The sequence below is a fragment of the Acinonyx jubatus genome, chromosome B1 (assembly GCF_027475565.1).
Source record: "Acinonyx jubatus isolate Ajub_Pintada_27869175 chromosome B1, VMU_Ajub_asm_v1.0, whole genome shotgun sequence".
Classification (NCBI taxonomy): domain Eukaryota; kingdom Metazoa; phylum Chordata; class Mammalia; order Carnivora; family Felidae; genus Acinonyx; species Acinonyx jubatus.
In genome coordinates, this window is record NC_069382.1 from 120,979,889 (window position 1) to 120,997,612 (window position 17,724).

At 35.0% G+C, this 17,724-nt stretch overlaps 1 protein-coding gene across 4 annotated transcripts in view; it reads left to right on the forward strand.

Moving 5' to 3' along the window:
- STPG2 (sperm tail PG-rich repeat containing 2) overlaps positions 1 to 17,724 on the forward strand; it is a 598,009-nt gene that overhangs the window by 106,498 nt on the left and 473,787 nt on the right. For all 4 annotated transcript variants that reach the window (XM_053217109.1, XM_053217110.1, XM_053217112.1 and 1 more), the window contains one exon: positions 15,501 to 15,608. In XM_053217109.1, the coding sequence (XP_053073084.1) occupies positions 15,501 to 15,608 (108 nt within the window). The remainder of the gene's footprint in view (positions 1 to 15,500; positions 15,609 to 17,724) is intronic.

A 17,724-nucleotide genomic window follows, 5' to 3' on the forward strand; every position in this document is an offset into this window, starting at 1 on the left:
CCTCCTATCTCAGTGAAGTTTCTGGGGTCTAGTGGCTCAGATTATGTCAGGATATCCCCTCCAAAGTGAAAGGCAAGTTCCTAGTCCTTCCACATCCCCACTATGAAAAAAAGTACACTTCTTGGCACACCTTTATGGTTTTTGGGGGGAAATGTATATGACATTTGAGTGTGTTACTTTGGCTCATCTACTGAGATACAGGTAAGTTGGCCAGTTTTTAACTAGAGCAAGAGAAAGTTCTATAGCAAGTCCAGGCTGCATTGCAAGCTACTCTTTCACTTGGGCCTTATAATTCAGAAGATTTGATCATACTTGAACTGTCTGTTGCAAATTAGAATAGAGTAGAAAAGTTCTGGCAAGTACTAATATGAAAATAAGAGTATATACCTCTAGGATTTTAGAGTACTTCTATGTCCTCTTCTGCAGATAACTGTTTTCTTTGTGAGAAATGGCTCTGGTTTGCTACTGGGCCTTGATAGAAACTGAGTATCTAATCATAGCACATCACAGATGACCATTGTAGCCTAAGCTTGCCATCATGAACTGAGTTTTTCTAACCAAATGGCCATAAGGTTTGGAGTGTACAACAATAATGTACAATGAAATGGAAATGGCATATAAAAGATCAGACCCAGGCATGTCCAGAAGATACAATAAATTTACACGTACGCAGACTCCTTTGACACTGACTCCTACTGTACCAGAAATGGTAAATACATAAACCAATATGAATGATGTTTTTAATTTTTTATCTCTTTACAAGATAATTTGTTGTCTAAAGTATAATTAATATATTAATGTCTGGGGGTTTATGACACATGTAGAAGCAAAATGTGAGACAGCAATACCTCAAGGTAAGGTCTGAAGAAAATTGAATACTGATAGAAAATTCTTACACTATACATACGGAAGCATACTATTATTTGAAGGTAGACTGTGATGTTAAAGATATCTAGAGAGGCCACTAAAAAGGAATTAAAAGGAAATTACTAATAAGATAGTAGTGGAGATAAAGAAAATCATTAAAAAATATTCAGTTAATCCAAAAGAAGGCTATGACAGGAGAAAAAACCCAAAGGACAGATGGTACAAATGGAGAGTATAAAAAAACTATGCATCTATCAATAATATGTCAACATATCAATAATTACTTTAAATCCAAATTGCCTAAATACTTCAATCAAAATGCAGAGATTATCATGTGGGATTTATTTATTTATTTAAATTAATTTTTTTAATGTTTATTTTTGAGATAGCGTGAGTGGGGGAGGGGCAGAGAGAGAGAGAGAGACACAGAATCTGAAGCAGGCTCTAGGCTCTGAGCTGTCAACACAGAGCCTGACTCAGGGCTCAAACTCAACGAACTGTGAGATCATGACCTGAGCCAAAGTTGGATGCTTAACCTACTGAGCCACCCAGGCTCCCCTACTAGCTACACTTCTTTATTTTGTAGTGGTTGCTTCAGGGTTTACAATATACATCTCTGGATTTTTAAAGACAATGAAGCTGCAATACAATCGCTTGAGTCTGACATCTGGACTTTTTCCCAGCTCAATGTCTTTTTTAGTTTTTGGAGAAAGAAACTGATGACATATTATTTAACTAATATATAAACCACATCCAAATGCTGCAACAGAGCATGAAGAAATAATTTCCAGAACTGAAAATAAGAGTGAATTAGAAATACATTTACTGTTGTCTTCCAAGTTGAAACATCCAACCTTCCAGCATTTGGCTGTAAAATGTTAGAATTTATCATCTATTAGAGTGCTGAAAGTAGTCTGCAGTGAGCCGTCTCTCCATAATTTCTGGGCCATTTGTGTTTAATATGAATATCCAGACTTATCTGGCAAGCACGAAACACTTGGTGACATTTACAATGATCTATGATTGTGAATTTAAGATTTCTAATTTAGTAGAAGCTAGCATGAGAAATCAGTTGCAAATGTAACCTAAATTATAAATTAAACTATCTCCCATTGAGTTGCATAGTGCTACCTTGGTGAAAGACTGCAAACAATATTATCCTTCTCATCGAAATAAAACCTATTTTATTGTTAATTTAAAAACATTATGGTTATTTTTTATCAATAAAATTAAGAAACATATTTTCTAAAATTTACCTTAAATTGATGTTCTTCATTTACACTAATTGCCCATTAAGGAGTACATAGGTGCCAAACTTTATGAACACTGCAGTTGAAGATATAGGCAAAGAATCTCCTTAATCTTGGGTATTAAATGTCTTGTTTCAGTGCTCTTGTGTAATCACAACTATCCTCAATTTAGGGAATTAGAATTTCCCCATCATATTCTTGACCTTCCCATCCCTATGAAATCCATATTGACATTCCATGACACAGAGTCAGTGCAAGTTCTTATTCTGGTACTTTCATTACTTGATGACTTGATCTACAACCTTATGTGTCCAGGGGGTCTATAAATCTGTCCAACTGAGTCTACTTTCACACTTCATTTTTGGTTGCCACCAACATATCCCCATACACTTCTTAGAGGAGTATGGAAAGTTATGATTTATTGTGTTCACTAACTTGTGAATGTCACAGGAAGTTAGATCAACTCTCTCATAGCAATAAGAATTGTGAAGACAAAACAGACTCTTCACGGTATCAGGCAGTGCCTTGATGTGATTCAGTAGTCTGATCACTGCACAGTAATCTAGTGAAAGTAAGTATGAGTAATTGGGTCCCTTCCCTCCACAGCATTTCAGAGATTACTTCAGACCAAGACAATCCTAGTTTCAGAACTATCAATGTGTATAAAGATCCAGTCTCTGCTAATCACTTGTGATTATGAACATTATAATTTCATCCTGATACTGCAATAAGGCATGGAAAATTCCAACTCATTTATCAAACCTTTGATTTTGTGATATTTCAAGGTATATGTAGGAATTTATATAAGGAGGTATATTTTAATATATTTAAACTAAGACTAAGCAGAGTGGAATCTAGTAGTCAATGGGTTGAACTTTATCAAGTGGACTATGGCCAACTTGTAGTTATAAAACAATGGAATTGATTGCCAACATTTGTAACTTGTAGCATTTCATATACAAATCCAGATTTTCAGCTTTTCTTAAAAATAAAAACAAAAACAACCAACAACATCCTAACATCCTAACAACAATCAATTGGAGCTGATTAAATGCTGCCCCTGGGAGTGAGGGTGAGTGATCTCCAGTGTACTATTTTCCATGAAACTCTTATTTGCCTGCCTGGCTCCAAGTAGACATTTGAATTCTTCATCCTTGTTAATGTAATATCAATTAATCTTATGTGGTCCTTTAGCTCCATTTAAGATTTGGAACTTTTAACATTATTTTATTTGGATGTGTTCAGTTTTCTATGTATTATTCATTAAGTGTTATTGTTTCTTTTACCTTTAAAATGAGGAATTTGGGTTTGCAAAGAGCAGGAAGAATATACTCAATAATAAGTAACTATTCAGAAGTTCATGTTGCATTGCACTGTAGTAAATGTTAATGAACTCTGAACATTTACATGGCACTAATTTACTAAAATAGGCATTATAAATCTTGACTACTACTAGATAATCCATCATATAAGATATAGTAATTATGGGAAAACTATATAATCTATTTGTATATGTTTTCTCTTGGTCAAAGATACTTGAGCACGACACTCTTACATAATTGTTGGTCATTGTGTAATATTTTTCAGGATAGCCACATTTAGTCACCTTTACTCTAGTTTAGAACTTGGCAGGATAGCTTCACATTTACCATATTTTGGTAAACACCAAACACCAGTGTTGATAGGAACTATTATTTCAGCAGATATATTAAGGAATCTAAGTAGCTTTTCATCAGCCTTGCTCAATTTCATGTTGGAATAATTGAAACTGCATAAAATAACCCCATCCTCCAAAGCAACAATATATAGTCAAACCTAGCAGCTTATATTTGAATTCTGCCTCTCCTGATATGCTTTCTAGATATACATGGAAAAGCTATTTTGTTTTTATTTCTGTTACTGAACATATGGTAAGCTAACTAGTTTATGATTTATCCTACAATGTATTTCCTGTCACTTACTTAATTTTCTAATTTCAGTGATGTATAACCAAAGTGTTGTATCTGAGACTCAGTGACACTTATAGTGCTGTTATTGATTAATACAGTTACTTTTCAAATCTATTTTGTTCACTTAGAATTTTTCATACCATGTTTATTTGATTTGGTTCTGTTTAATTTGTTCTTAAAAAAAAAAAATCACACATGGGGTGTTTGTTTCCTGACATCAGAAAGAAGGTATTATGCTGTCTAAATGAACCAAAATTTATGTTGCAGTTATGAAAATGGAAATAATAGACACATGTTCCTTTCTATACTCTCAAGTCAGAATTATATATTTCTCTGGCTAATCAGTCATTATAATTAGTCACTTAAAGAGTTAACTATGTCTGGAACATACTTATTCAATATATTTAAATGAAGAGGCTATTTTCTTTTATTTATTTATTTAAAAAAATTTTTTTTAACGTTTATTTATTTTTGAGACAGAGAGAGACAGAGCATGAACGGGGAGGGTCAGACAGAGAGGGAGACACAGAATCTGAAACAGGCTCCAGGCTCTGAGCAGTCAGCACAGAGCCCGACGCGGGGCTCGAACTCACAAACCGCGAGATCGTGACCTGAGCCGAAGTCGGACGCTTAACCGACTGAGCCACCCAGGCGCCCCTATTTTCTTTTATTAAGAATGTAATGCTAAGTATAATTATATAGCAAAAATGATTTTGATATAAGCATACTGAAAATATTTTAAGTTGCAAACTTTCACTTTAAGTTGCTTATAAATTTGTTTCTCCTTATTATATTGTGTCAAAAATAGAAAAAGGAAGCAGAATATAATCTTGTTTTTAGGAATTAGAATAGATACATTTAATTAGCTTTGGAAAATGGGGTAATCATCAATCTTGTCAAAATATTTAGTCTAGTTATTAGCTGAAGAATATGGTAAGTGAAAAATTATCAGAATGAAGTCTGAAGATTAGAATGATTCATTAATTCATATACACCATTAAAAAGATTAATGGTATTAAGAATATAATATAAAATTAATATAAAACAATAACAAATGATATAAAATATATAATATAAAAGAATCACAAATATTACATAATATTATTTGCCCTTTCTTTATACAATGTTCCCAGAAGCCACATTTAGTTTCATGGCTTCAGGTACCATGTCTAAGTACTGATCATTTCCAAATATACAGATTGCTTCCAGTATGTATTTACACCCTGAACTCTGCACTGAGCTCTAGTCTTCCATGAATTACTGTATGTATGACATCTCTACCTTGAAGTTTTGTAACAACAAGAAAACTAACATTTCAATATTGAACTTGTCTTTCTTCCAGTCCTGCTCTGGCTTCTGTTTTCTCTATTGGACAAGTGCTTACAGTTATTAGCCAGGACTGTGTTGCATGGCCCCATTATCTGGCAGAAGGCTGTGGAAAGGGAGGTTGGAAATTGGGATTGTGGTAGCAACCAATAAGATCTGTCTCAAGTACATAGAAACTCTGTTGCTTTTGGAATTAATTTAATTTCTTTGTGACAGTTTCTGTATCTGTGAATTGAAATAATGCTGGGCAAATAGTAGGTGCTTAGTAAATATTAGTAACATTTCTGTAATTTCTTGCTGCATAACCAGTCACCCTAAAATGTAGTGTCTTAAAATAATAACAATATAACAACAAAAACAATTTATTTTTCATGATTACACTAATAGTGACACATAGGGTTTGAGTGCTAAAGACTTAGGGCCCAAAATGACAGTGCTTAAAGGTGCAGTCCATTGCAGGAAAAAAATACAAATATCAACAACTTTAAAGTAAGAATATTCTTCATAGTTAAAAGCTACAAGGGTTCCAGAGAAGTCAAGAGTGAGCTCTAATTGTCTTCCTTCTCTAATGCCATATCAGGACATGCATTATGAACACATTCATGAACAGCTCAGAATCTGGGAGCCCAAAACAGAACCTTTCCACAGTTTCTTATACTCTGTTGGCCACATGGGATATTTTGCTGCATAACCAGTACCAATAGTAAAGCCCTCCGGAGTCTCACCAAGGCCAGGGGCAAATCATCAATCTCACTGCTATTAATAAACAATGCTAACAAGCTGGTACAAACCAAACTCTGAAACTTATGGGAGCTATAATTGCAAAGCAAGACTATTAGTCAGTAGTTTCATATCTTTACCAAAGATCAGTGCCTTGTAGATAATTTAACAAAACAACTCACACTAATTCCAGGTCTACTGGAATTAATCTTCACAAGTACAATGATTCTCTGGTTTTGCTGGACTCAATTGCCTCATTTTTCTAATCCATATGGTATCAGCTGGGATCACTTATCTGGCTGCATTCCAGAATAAAACAGGGCATGTTACTAAATAATAGGTTAATAAATATTTTTCAATCATTGTTTTCAATCATTTTTGTCATGATGTCTGCAATATTGCATTTTTGTAATATTTCTTGGGGAAAAAAAAAGAGGGGCTTGTAGTTACTCAGACCTTAGTTTCGTTTGTGTCCCTACTGGTTGTATTTAAAGCTAAGTTATTTAATCTGTCTGGATCTCATTTTCCCTATTGGGCAAACTTGAATCGTGTCTATCTTACAGGATATTTAAGGATTAGAGGTAACTCAGGAATATATTGGAATAGGAATATATTGGAATACAGCATAGGAATATATATATAGGAATATAACACAGGAATATAGCGCCTGCCACACAGTGGTGCTCAGTAAACATAGGGAATTAAAGTTTCTTCATTTTTTTTGTAAGAAGATTCAAAGATAGGGAGAGCTAAAAGCATTAAGAAAATATTGATTGCAGAAGTGAGAGTTTTATAGACTAAGAAAAGCCTCTAAACTAATAAAACCTTTTTGTGATACCTAGATGGATGCCAGTAAAAAGACATTCAATCCCCCCACCCCACACACCTTTTCTGCAATGTCATGGCATTATAGCAAGGGTATCGGATATGTGATGATAAAACTTTAGAATGAGGCCATTTTCAAAATGGAAGAACAAGCAACAATTAAATTACATATGAAACTATAGTGTATAGAAACAAATGAAAATATTTAAAAACACTTTTTATGTTTATTTTTGAGAGAGAGAGAGAAAGGAAGAGAGAGAGAGAGAATGAGTGGGGAAGGGCAGAGAGAGAGGAGACACAAAATCCGAAGCAGCCTCCAGGCTCTGAGTTGTCAGCGCAGAGCCTGATGTGGGGCTTGAACTCACAAACTGCGAGATCATGACCTGAGCTGAAGTTGAACACTCAACCGACTAAGCCACCCAGGCTCCCTGAAACAAAGAAAATCTTAAAAATAGAGTTCTCTCTGGATCTTAATGCACCAAAGCTCATTTGGTAATCATAATATTGTCAGTTTGAGTATTTTTTATTTTGAGTTCTATACTGGAATAATCAGTTTAAGTCCATGACATAAGTTCAGACACTACATGCATGCTACTATGTTCTGTGCAAATATCAGAGATCTTGCAAACTATCTTCTGTATTTCAAAGAGAGATGCAGAAAAGTCAAAAGTTATGGATGGTATTCATCCATCTGTAGTTCCATCTATTCAATTAATATTATTGAACTATTAGGTGTCAAAAATTGTAAAGCTAACTTTTTCCTTCTAAGAATTACCATCACCACAACGCTTAGACTTGGCTGGTACCAGTGTTATATTTTCTGCTACATTTCTGGCTTCATGAAATCCTTTATATTTTTAGTTTTTGTGGAATGGGACAGACAGACTTCTGGTTGAACAAGATAGATTGAATCCATGCTTATATCTTAGCTTCCTCTTGTGGTAGCATCCCCTCCCTGAGGAGAAAAACAAAAATAAAAACAAAAACAAAAGAAAAGCCTCAAGGCAACCTGGCTAAACATGTACGTAACAACATCCCTCATGACCTTGTGACATGAGACCACTTAATCAGACTTCATGTTTGTGGGTTACCATATATAGGAGACAAAAAAATATATAAAAAACTACACCCCGTGGCGTTCGGGGCATGGTTCTTCGGGTATAAACCCAGCTGAGTGGTGCCGGCACAAATAAAGTTGCTTCCTGGAAAGAAAATCCTCGGTGTCACCGTCTCTGTGTGAGAATCCTGCTACATTCCCTCTACTAGTTTGGTAGGACTGTTATAACTGAGTACCACAGACTGGGAGGCTTAAACAGAAGAAATTTATTTTCTCACAGTTCTGGGGGCTAGAAGTGTGAAATCAGGGTGTTGTCAGTGACTTCTTTTGAGATCTCTGCCCTTGGCTTATAAATAGCTATTTTGTCTTTGCATCTTCACGTGATCTTTCCACTGTGCACAGTCATGTCTATATTTAAAATTCCTTTTCTTATGAAGATACCAGTCATATAAGATTAGGGCCAACCCTAAAAACCTTATCTTAACTTATTATATATTTAAAGTCCTTATCTCCAAATACAGTTATATTCTGAAGTACTGGGTGTTAAGACTTCAACATAAGAATTTTGGAGGGACAACAGTTTAGCCCATAATACTCCCAAAGCGCCATTAAATTAATAAGTAAAAGAATTATGAAAGGTGCAATACTACAAACACAAAAAGAATGAGAGAAGAGATGATAATAGATAAAAGATATGTTCAGTTTTCAAAAATGTAAGGTGGATGGGCAAATGGTAAATGTAAAAGTTGATGGGTAAATGTAAAATGGTAGAATGGAGGAAGCTACTATGTAAATACCTTCAGAGAGGAATGCCACCAAGAAAGCCAGTTTACCTTATAGTACCTTCAAAAAGCCCAGGAATATCAATTACATTGGAAGGTGGCAGGTGGGACTGAAAACAGCAGGATTGGTGATAATCTGGATACAAAGCACAATCTCCTATAGCTGGACAACTTTCTCACCCCCACTGCAGGAGAAGATGTGAGGTCTGTTGGTGGAGAAATCAAATGAGAGAGCCTCTGGATTTAGGGATATTGAGATAAAAGAGGAAAGGCATGAGATGATGTAACAAAAATGGAGGGTATTTCTAGACTCCAGATAAAAAGAATGAAAGCTCCTTGGAGAAATGTTTGATTCCAGGTTTGGGGCAGGAATTGTATCTGAAGAACCTAAAGCATATTGTTATAACAGAAAGCAGTGGGGGCTATGATAGATTACCCAGGGTCATATCAAAAGGACTCAGGGGCTCATTTAAACAGGTTCCCACCAACCGAATATAGGATGACTTCAGTCTCAACGAGCAATACAACTCCAATGAGTTAAGATAATTCAAATCTTTTTTTTTTAATTTTTTTTAAAATTCTTGTTTATTTTTGAGACAGAGAGAGACAGAGCATGAACGGGGGAGGGTCAGAGAGAGGGAGACACAGAATCCGAAACAGGCTCCAGGCTCCGCGAGCTGTCAGCACAGAGCCCGACGCGGGGCTCGAACTCACGGAGTGCGAGATCGTGACCTGAGCCGAAGTCGGCCACTCAGCCGACTGAGCCACCCAGGCGCCCCAATTCAAATCTTTTTAAATCCATGAGTTTAAAATTAGAATTTTAAAAACTCATTATTATTTGAAGATGCAAGAGTCTAACTTGGTATTTTGAAACTGGTAAGTAGAAGGAAAGAAAAAAAAAAAAAACAAGCATTTATCTTGCTTTTCCTATATGAACTGTATCTTAGGGTAACTAAATAATTCATGAGAGAAGTCTCTTTTTATAGAAGTATTTCAGGTAATAAATAAGAAGGAATTATAGAATTATATTATCATTTTACAATTCCTACTGAATGACTAGATCTAGTCAGTTATCATTAATGGCTGCTAACATTGTAGAATAGATAGAATCAGTTATAATATGTGCCTCCTGGTGGAAGTATACAGGGCTACCAATGAAGTAATCTTGAAAAAATATTGAATTCGAATCTGATCAAGCCCTTACAACAAACTGCCAGTTTACAGGAAGTACAAGGGACAGGAGACACATAGATAGTCAAGAAAATACAAACTGTGGGGAATTCTCAGAAATTGGACAAAAACTTAGCTTTTTCACCAAATAAATTGAAAGGGAATAAAATAAAGTGATGGAGAAGAACCTATAGATTATAAGATGATAAGAGACTTAAAAACATTGGCCCCTTGTAAGTGTGGACTTTAATTGGGTTATGATTAAGACAAACATAAAATTATTTTATTATTGTTCACATAAATTTGAGGCAGTCACAAAAATTAGAACTCTGAATAAATAAAGAATCAAATAATTGTTTTAAGTTGGAAAAATGGTTTTGTGTTTATGTTAAAACGAGTCCCTTATCTTTTAGAAATACATGCTGAAGTATATATTGATAACATTATATTTTGCATTCTCCTCTACAACATTGGAGTTAGAATTGGGGAAGCTGATAAGATTAAGAAACAAATTTGGACATGAGTTGAGAATTATTGACCCTGGGTGAAGGGTATGTAGGAGTTTTTTCAACTGTGCTTTATGTTTTTTTGCATGTTTTTAATTTTGCATAATTATAAGTAAGACAAGAAGAAAATGGAGGGTTTAAGTGGAAGTTTATATGCAGAATGCGAGAGAGGTCCAGGTACCATTCCCACACACCCAAATTGTCATCAGACTGGAGAAAAGACTGATATTTGGGGACCCACTAATGAATTATGATTCCATCACAGCATAATGAAGTCCAATAGCTTTCAAGGCAAATCTATCCACATATGAATTTTTTAATCAACTCTTTTAGTGGCTCACTCTTAAATCTGAATGGGGAGCAAGGGATCACCAGACATTTGAGGAAATCCTCCAATGCAAAACACAAGGACAAACAAAAATGCAACATCAATAAAACTTCAAGGAAACAGACAATAAAGAAAGCAGAACTATAAATAAAATTATAATTAATATCCTTGGAAATATGGAGGATAATGCAAGCATGAACAAAGATTTAGAGAATTAGCGAACTTGAGAATTAAAAATATGACTGCAGAAGTTAAAATTATAGAATGCGAGCTGAAAGAAATACCTGGTTACCTGGTCTTACTGTAGTCCTTAATTTACATGAAGGTGCTCTGAAACTCTAGGAAACAGTGGTGGTTACAGAACCATTGGAAAGTGATTGTACTTGGATGAGGCCTACCAATGTGATTTTTAAACTGATTTAGGTCTCCATTCTGGCTGCACATTAGAATCAAATAGATAAACATAGGGGAAGGGAAGGAAAAATAAGATAAAAACAGAGAGGAGGCAACCAGAAGAGACTCTTAAATACAGAGAACAAACTGAGGGTTGCTGGAGGAGTGTTGGGTGGGGATATGGACTAATGGGTGATGGGCATTGAGGAGGGCATTTGTGATAAATCAATCACTAAATTCTACTCTTGAAACCATTATTACACTATATGTTAGATAACTTGGATTTAAATAAAGTTAAAAAAGAACATAGGATTCAAGAAAGATTCAAAAAGATTCAAGAAAGATTCAAAATTTAGATTTTAGAAAGATTTAATGGACATTAGAGATTTAGGGTCATTTGTTGTTTTTAATAAAAATCCTTATGTAAGTTGATTTTGCTTATAACAACAACAACAACAACAAATAAAGTAAAATTTCTGGAGAGGCAAGATAAAAATAATTCTGTGAAAGCAGAGTCCCAGATTCCCCAAGTCTCTGTAGTAGATGTAGGAGTTGTGTAAAACCATAGAAATAAAGATTTACTTGCAGGGGAAACAAAACAAAACAAAAATAAGACAAAACAAACAAACAAACAAACAAATGAACCAGAAAGCTTTAAATTAAAAAAAAAATGTCTGGGTCTCATTTCGATTGTCTTTAATTTGAATAAAGTGGACTGAGTCGTTGCTATTTTTATAAATCCCCCAAAAGATCATCTTGTGCAGCCTAGTTTTAGAGCCATTAACCTAGTGTGAGCTTCTCAAAAGTAGACCCCATGCTTCATTTATTACTATATACCAGTGCTTTGCACATAGTAAACATTTAATGTTTAAAAAAATTTTTTTAATGTTTATTTATTTTTGAAAGAGACAGTGTGAGTGGGGGAGGGGCAGAGAGAGATGGTGACTCAGAATCTGAAACAGGCTCCAGGCTCTGAGCTGTCAGCACAGAGCCCAACATGGGGCTCAAACTCATGAACCACGAGGTCATGACCTGATCCAAAGTTGGACACTTAACTGACTGAGCAACCCAGGCGCCCCTAAACTTTTAGTATTTTTATTAAAAGAATACTCATCTCTGATGGTGACTCCCAAGGTAAAGGAGTAAAGGTAGAACCGTATGGTTTCTCCCTGTCCCCCTAATCCCTGCATGCCATCTGATCAAATGGATGATTATACTTTATTTAAAAGAAGAGGCCCATTTTTATTAGGTTACACATGAAAAGATGCCATAAACAACCTGCCTTAATAATCTTTAGCTTCCGTTTCCAAGGCAGAATACTCCTTAGATCTAGGACTTCTCCCTTGGGATGTATGTGTTTAGCAGAAGATGCTGTAATCCCCTTTTGGACAGAGCTGTGGTTCTTTATTGTACATGAGGATCATCTGCGAGGCTTGTTAGAAGTGTGGATTCCTCTACTCAGTGAGATTCTGCTCACTAGACCTCAGATGAGACACTGTGGTGAAGGGAACTATGTATTTAATAGGTTGATACTAATGTGGGTAGTCTGTTGATAGCATTTTTAAAAAGCAGGATAAATATTACAGCATTTTCAGCCAGTGCCTAGGGTTTGGTCTTCTCAAAGTCTTTTCACCTTTATATTGTCAGAAACGGAGGCTTGTCCTGAGTGGCCAGTGTCTCATAGTCCTCTATTTAAAAATTTTTTTAATTGTCCTAAGCCTAACTTTTTAGAAGCAAGAGCTAATTTTACCACTATATCTTATTTTCATGAAATAAAGTTCAGTAACATTAGGAACTTTATGAAAAAACAGTAAAAAAGGAAAAAGATATTCACTGAAGAGGTCAAGATTTCATTTCTGCTTTTATGCAAAATAAACCCAAGACTAAGTATATTCATTTATTTCATTATTCACACTTAGTCTTTTCCCTGTGATCCATAGTAATGAGCACTTACACAATGTTTATAACAGTAGGAAGGTAATCCCAATTTGTCAGTAGCTGATTATTTTATACTAAGCCTGCCTATATGTAGAAGATGGATATAGCATAATGGTAAAATTTAAGAAAATAGGTTAATATGGTATATTTCAAGTTATGTTCTCTATATTTCTATATTTGATATGTATCTCATAGGTTTGTATAAACAGAATTATGTAGAAGTTTTTTTTAATTCTAAACTTAACTTCCTAGAAGTTTGTAGATTTAAAAACAATCTTATTCCATAGCCAAAGTGCATCTTTTCTAGCAGCCACCAAATAATGGCATAGACTTGTTTATTTGAGACAAGATAACATGGACCTTCATATACATTTTTAGATTCAAACTTATTAATAGGAATAGGTACTTGTGTATAAGAATTTATCCTCAATAAAAATTTCCCAGGTGTTATTGTTATTATTTAATATGTAGGCTTTAAGATATTTTACTATGGTTAGAACTAGCTATTGCTCTAATTTGGAGTCACATTTCCCAGAGGAACCTATCTCCAAATCCATTATATGATCAGTGAAAATGTAGGATTCAATGCATACATTTATCCTTTCATCCATTCTTCGGGCAAATATTAACTGAGCACCTACTATGCTCCACATAGTCTTCTGTACTCTAAAGATACAGGAGCAAACAAAACAAAAAATAACTGCCCTCTTGGAGCTTACAATATAGCAGAAAATTGTATTTTGGATAGTAAAACATGATAAGGCTAAAAAATAGGTAGGAAAGGGGGTAGGAGTTACTTAGGGGAGGCAATTAAATTGAGATTGGGTGGCCTAGAAATGACTCATTGAGAAGGTAACATTGAATAGTGTTATGATTGAAATGAAGGAGTGAGCCCTGGAGTTATCTAGGAGAACATCTCAAACAGAGTGCAAAGGTCTCGAGATCTTATTGATAAACAGAGTGAATGGAAATGAGAAATAGGGTGCCTGGGTGGTTCAGTTGGTTAAGTGCCTGACTCTTGATTTCAGCTCAAGTCATGATCTCACAGTTTGTGGGACTGAGCCCCAGGTGGGTCTCTGTGATGACAGTATGGAGCCTGCTTGTGATTCTCTTCTTCTGTCTCTGCTTCTCCCCTGCTTGTGCTTGATTTCTCCCTCTCTCTGTCAAAATAAATACAATGAAACAAAACAAACAAAAAAAAGGAAATGGGAAAGTAATAGGAGATTAGGTTAGAGTGCTGATAGTGAGTCTGGGGGTGAAATTCATATCATATTAAGACCTTGATTTTTGCTCAACATGAGATTGGAAGCCACTGGATGGATTCAGGAAGAGGAGTGGTACAGTATGACTCAGGACCTTACTGGATCCATCACTAGCTGCCATGTTGAGAAATAGACTGAAGGAGGATAAGGGTGGAAGCAGGGGGGAAGTTAGGAAGATTTCACAATAATCCAGGTAAGAGATGGAGGCTTGGATCAGAGTGATGTCTTTGGAGATGGAGAGAAGTGGGGTTGATTTTAGACATATAATGATAGAGATGACAGGATTTCCTGATAGAGTTTTATTATATATCCAAGTATGTAATTCATAAATTAAGGAATAATTCTTTACATTGTAAAAAAGTAGAGGAGGTATATATGAAACAGAAGATTTGAAACTTTTTAATAGTATGAAAAGTATTGTATAAGATTACTAAAATCTTTGATGATTAATATATACTACTTTTTGATATATATTTAAATAACACTTGTATATATTTTATAAATATATATAGTACTGTGTTTAAATTCTTGATATATATATATATATATATATATATATATATCTCAAGTTAAATGTTTTTAAGATAATAGAAAAGTTAGTATGAGTCTTTGCTGAATTAAGTTTTATCTATTATAAAGTATCTGGCTAAAACTTAATTTCTTACGTTTTCTAACATTTGTATTTGAAATAAAATATATCCTGAAGCTTATTTGTTGGAAACAAGGTAGTTTATTGATTAATAGAAACTTGAAAATATAGTAAAAATATTTTCTTAGATAAGATTTGGTTGTATACTTTTAAATAGAAGAAATATAGAAACCACCTTTATTCATTGTAATTTTTAATTATGTGAAGTAGATAATTTTTTTCTGAGCTCTATCAGTAGAGGGCAGCAAAGTTTCAAGTAGTATGTTTTCAGGTTCCTAGGGAACTTTGCTAAGGAAAATTTTTTGTTGTTTCTCTTAAGTTTGTTCTGGCTTGCCTTTTAATGAAGTGCTTTAGTAATTTCGTGTAGGAATTTGCTTAAAAACCCTGTAACTTTGGTTCATATATTTAGCCAACTGTTCCCTTAGGTACTATAGATGCTTTCTTAATGAGAACATGTATTTTTTCTTTTGTAATTTAGGGAGTACCGGGGCCTGGAAAATATGACATTAAAAGTCAATTTCAGAAGACTCAAAGTATGATACCAAGCGTAAATGATGCATCACCTGCTTTTCTTTCTCAGTCCCAGGTAATGTTCTATAGTCATTTTCATACATAGAGCATAATAGATACAAGTGAAGCCAGAAAGAAATCTGATGGTGTTTTGGGAGATTATAAAAAGAAAAGTTAGAGATGCCTGGGTAGCTGAGGCAGTTAAATGTCCGACTCTTGATTTTGGCTCAGGTCATGATCTCATGGTTTGTGGGATCAAGCCCGCATTGGGATTCATGCTGACAGTGACAGCATGGAGCCTGCTTGATTTTCTCTCTCTCTTTCTCTCTCTGCTTCTCTCCCCCCCCCCCCCCACCTCTCTGTGTCTTTCTCAAAAATAAATAAATAAAACTTTAAAAAATTATATTAAAGAGGACTTTTTGGGAGTGCTATAATGATTTCAGGAGTAGATTCCAGTGATTCATCTCCTACATATAACACCCAGTACTCATCCCAACAAGTATCCTCCTTAATGCCCCTTGCCCATTTAGCCCATTCCCTTCACAAAACCCCTCTAGCAACCCTCAGTTTGTTCTCTGTATTTAACAGTCTTTTATGTTTTGTCTCCCTCCCTGTTTTTATATTAATTTTTCTTCCTTCCCTTATGTTCATCTGTTTTGTATCTTAAATTCCACATATGAGTGAGGTTACGTGATATTTGTCTTTCTCTAATTGGCTAATTTGCTTAGCATAATACACTCTTATTCCATCCACATTGTTGCAAATAGCAAGATTTCATTCTTTTTGATTGCTGAGTAGTATTCCATTGTATATATATATATACCACATATTCTTTATCCATTCATCTGTCAATGGACATTTGGGCCCTTTCCATACTTTGGCTATTGTTGATAGCTCTGCTATAAGCATTGAGGTACATGTGCCCCTTTGAAACAGAACTCCTGTATCCTTAATATAAATACCTAGTAGTGCAATTGCTGGGTCGAAGGGTAGTTATATTTTTAATTTTTTGAAGAACCCCCATACTGTTTTTTAGAGTGGCTGCACCAGTTTGCATTCCCACAAGCAGTGCAAAAGAGATCCTCTTTCTCCTCATCCTAGCCAACATCTGTTGTTGCCTGAGTTGTTCATGTTAGCCATTTTGACAGGTGTGAGGTGGTATCTCATTATGGTTTTGATTTGTGTTTGCTTGATGATGAATGATGTTGAGCATATTTTCATGTGTCTGTTAGCCATCGGATGTCTTCTTTGGAAAACTGTCTATTCATGTCTCTTGCCCATTTCTTCACTGGATTATTTGCTTTTTGGATGTTGAGTTTGATAAGTTCTTTATAGATTTTGGATGCTGACCCTTTATCTCATATGTCATTTGCAAATATCTTCTCCCATTCTGTCAGTTGCCTTTTAGTTTTACTGATTGTTTCCTTCACTGTACAGAAGCTTTTTATCTTGATGAGGTCCCAATAATTCATTTTTGCTTTTGTTTCCCTTCCCTCTGGAGACATGTCAACTAAGAAGTTGCTGTGGCCCAGGTCAAAGAGGTTGTTACCTGTTTTCTCCTCTAGGACTTTGATGGCTTCCTGTCTTACAGTTAGGTCTTTCATCCATTTTGAGTTTATTTTTGGGTATGGTGTAAGAAAGTGGTCCAGGTTCATTCTTCTGCATGTCGCTGTCCAGTTTTCCCAGCACCACTTGCTGAAGAGACTGTCTTTATTCCATTGGATATTCTTTTCTGATTTGTCAAAGATTAGTTGGCCATATGTTCGTGGGGCCATTTCTGGGTTCTCTGCTCTGTTCCATTGATTTATGTGTCTGTTTTTCTGCCAATACCATACTGTCTTGATGATTACAGATTTGTAATACAACTTGAAGTCGGAATTGTAATGCCTTCAGCTTTGGTTTTCTCTTTCAGGATTGCTTTGGCTATTTGGGATGTTTTCTGGTTCCATACAAATTTTAGAATTGTTTGTTCTGGCTCTGTGAAAAATGCTGGTGTTATTTTGATAGGCATTACATTTAATATGTAGATTGCTTTAGGTAGTATCAACATTTTAACAATATTTGTTCTTCCAATCCAGGAACATGGAATGTTTTTCCATTTTTTTGTGTCTTCTTCAATTTCTTTCATAAACTGTCTATAGTTTTTAATGTATAGATTTTTCACCTCTTTGGTTAAGTTTATTCCTGGGCAT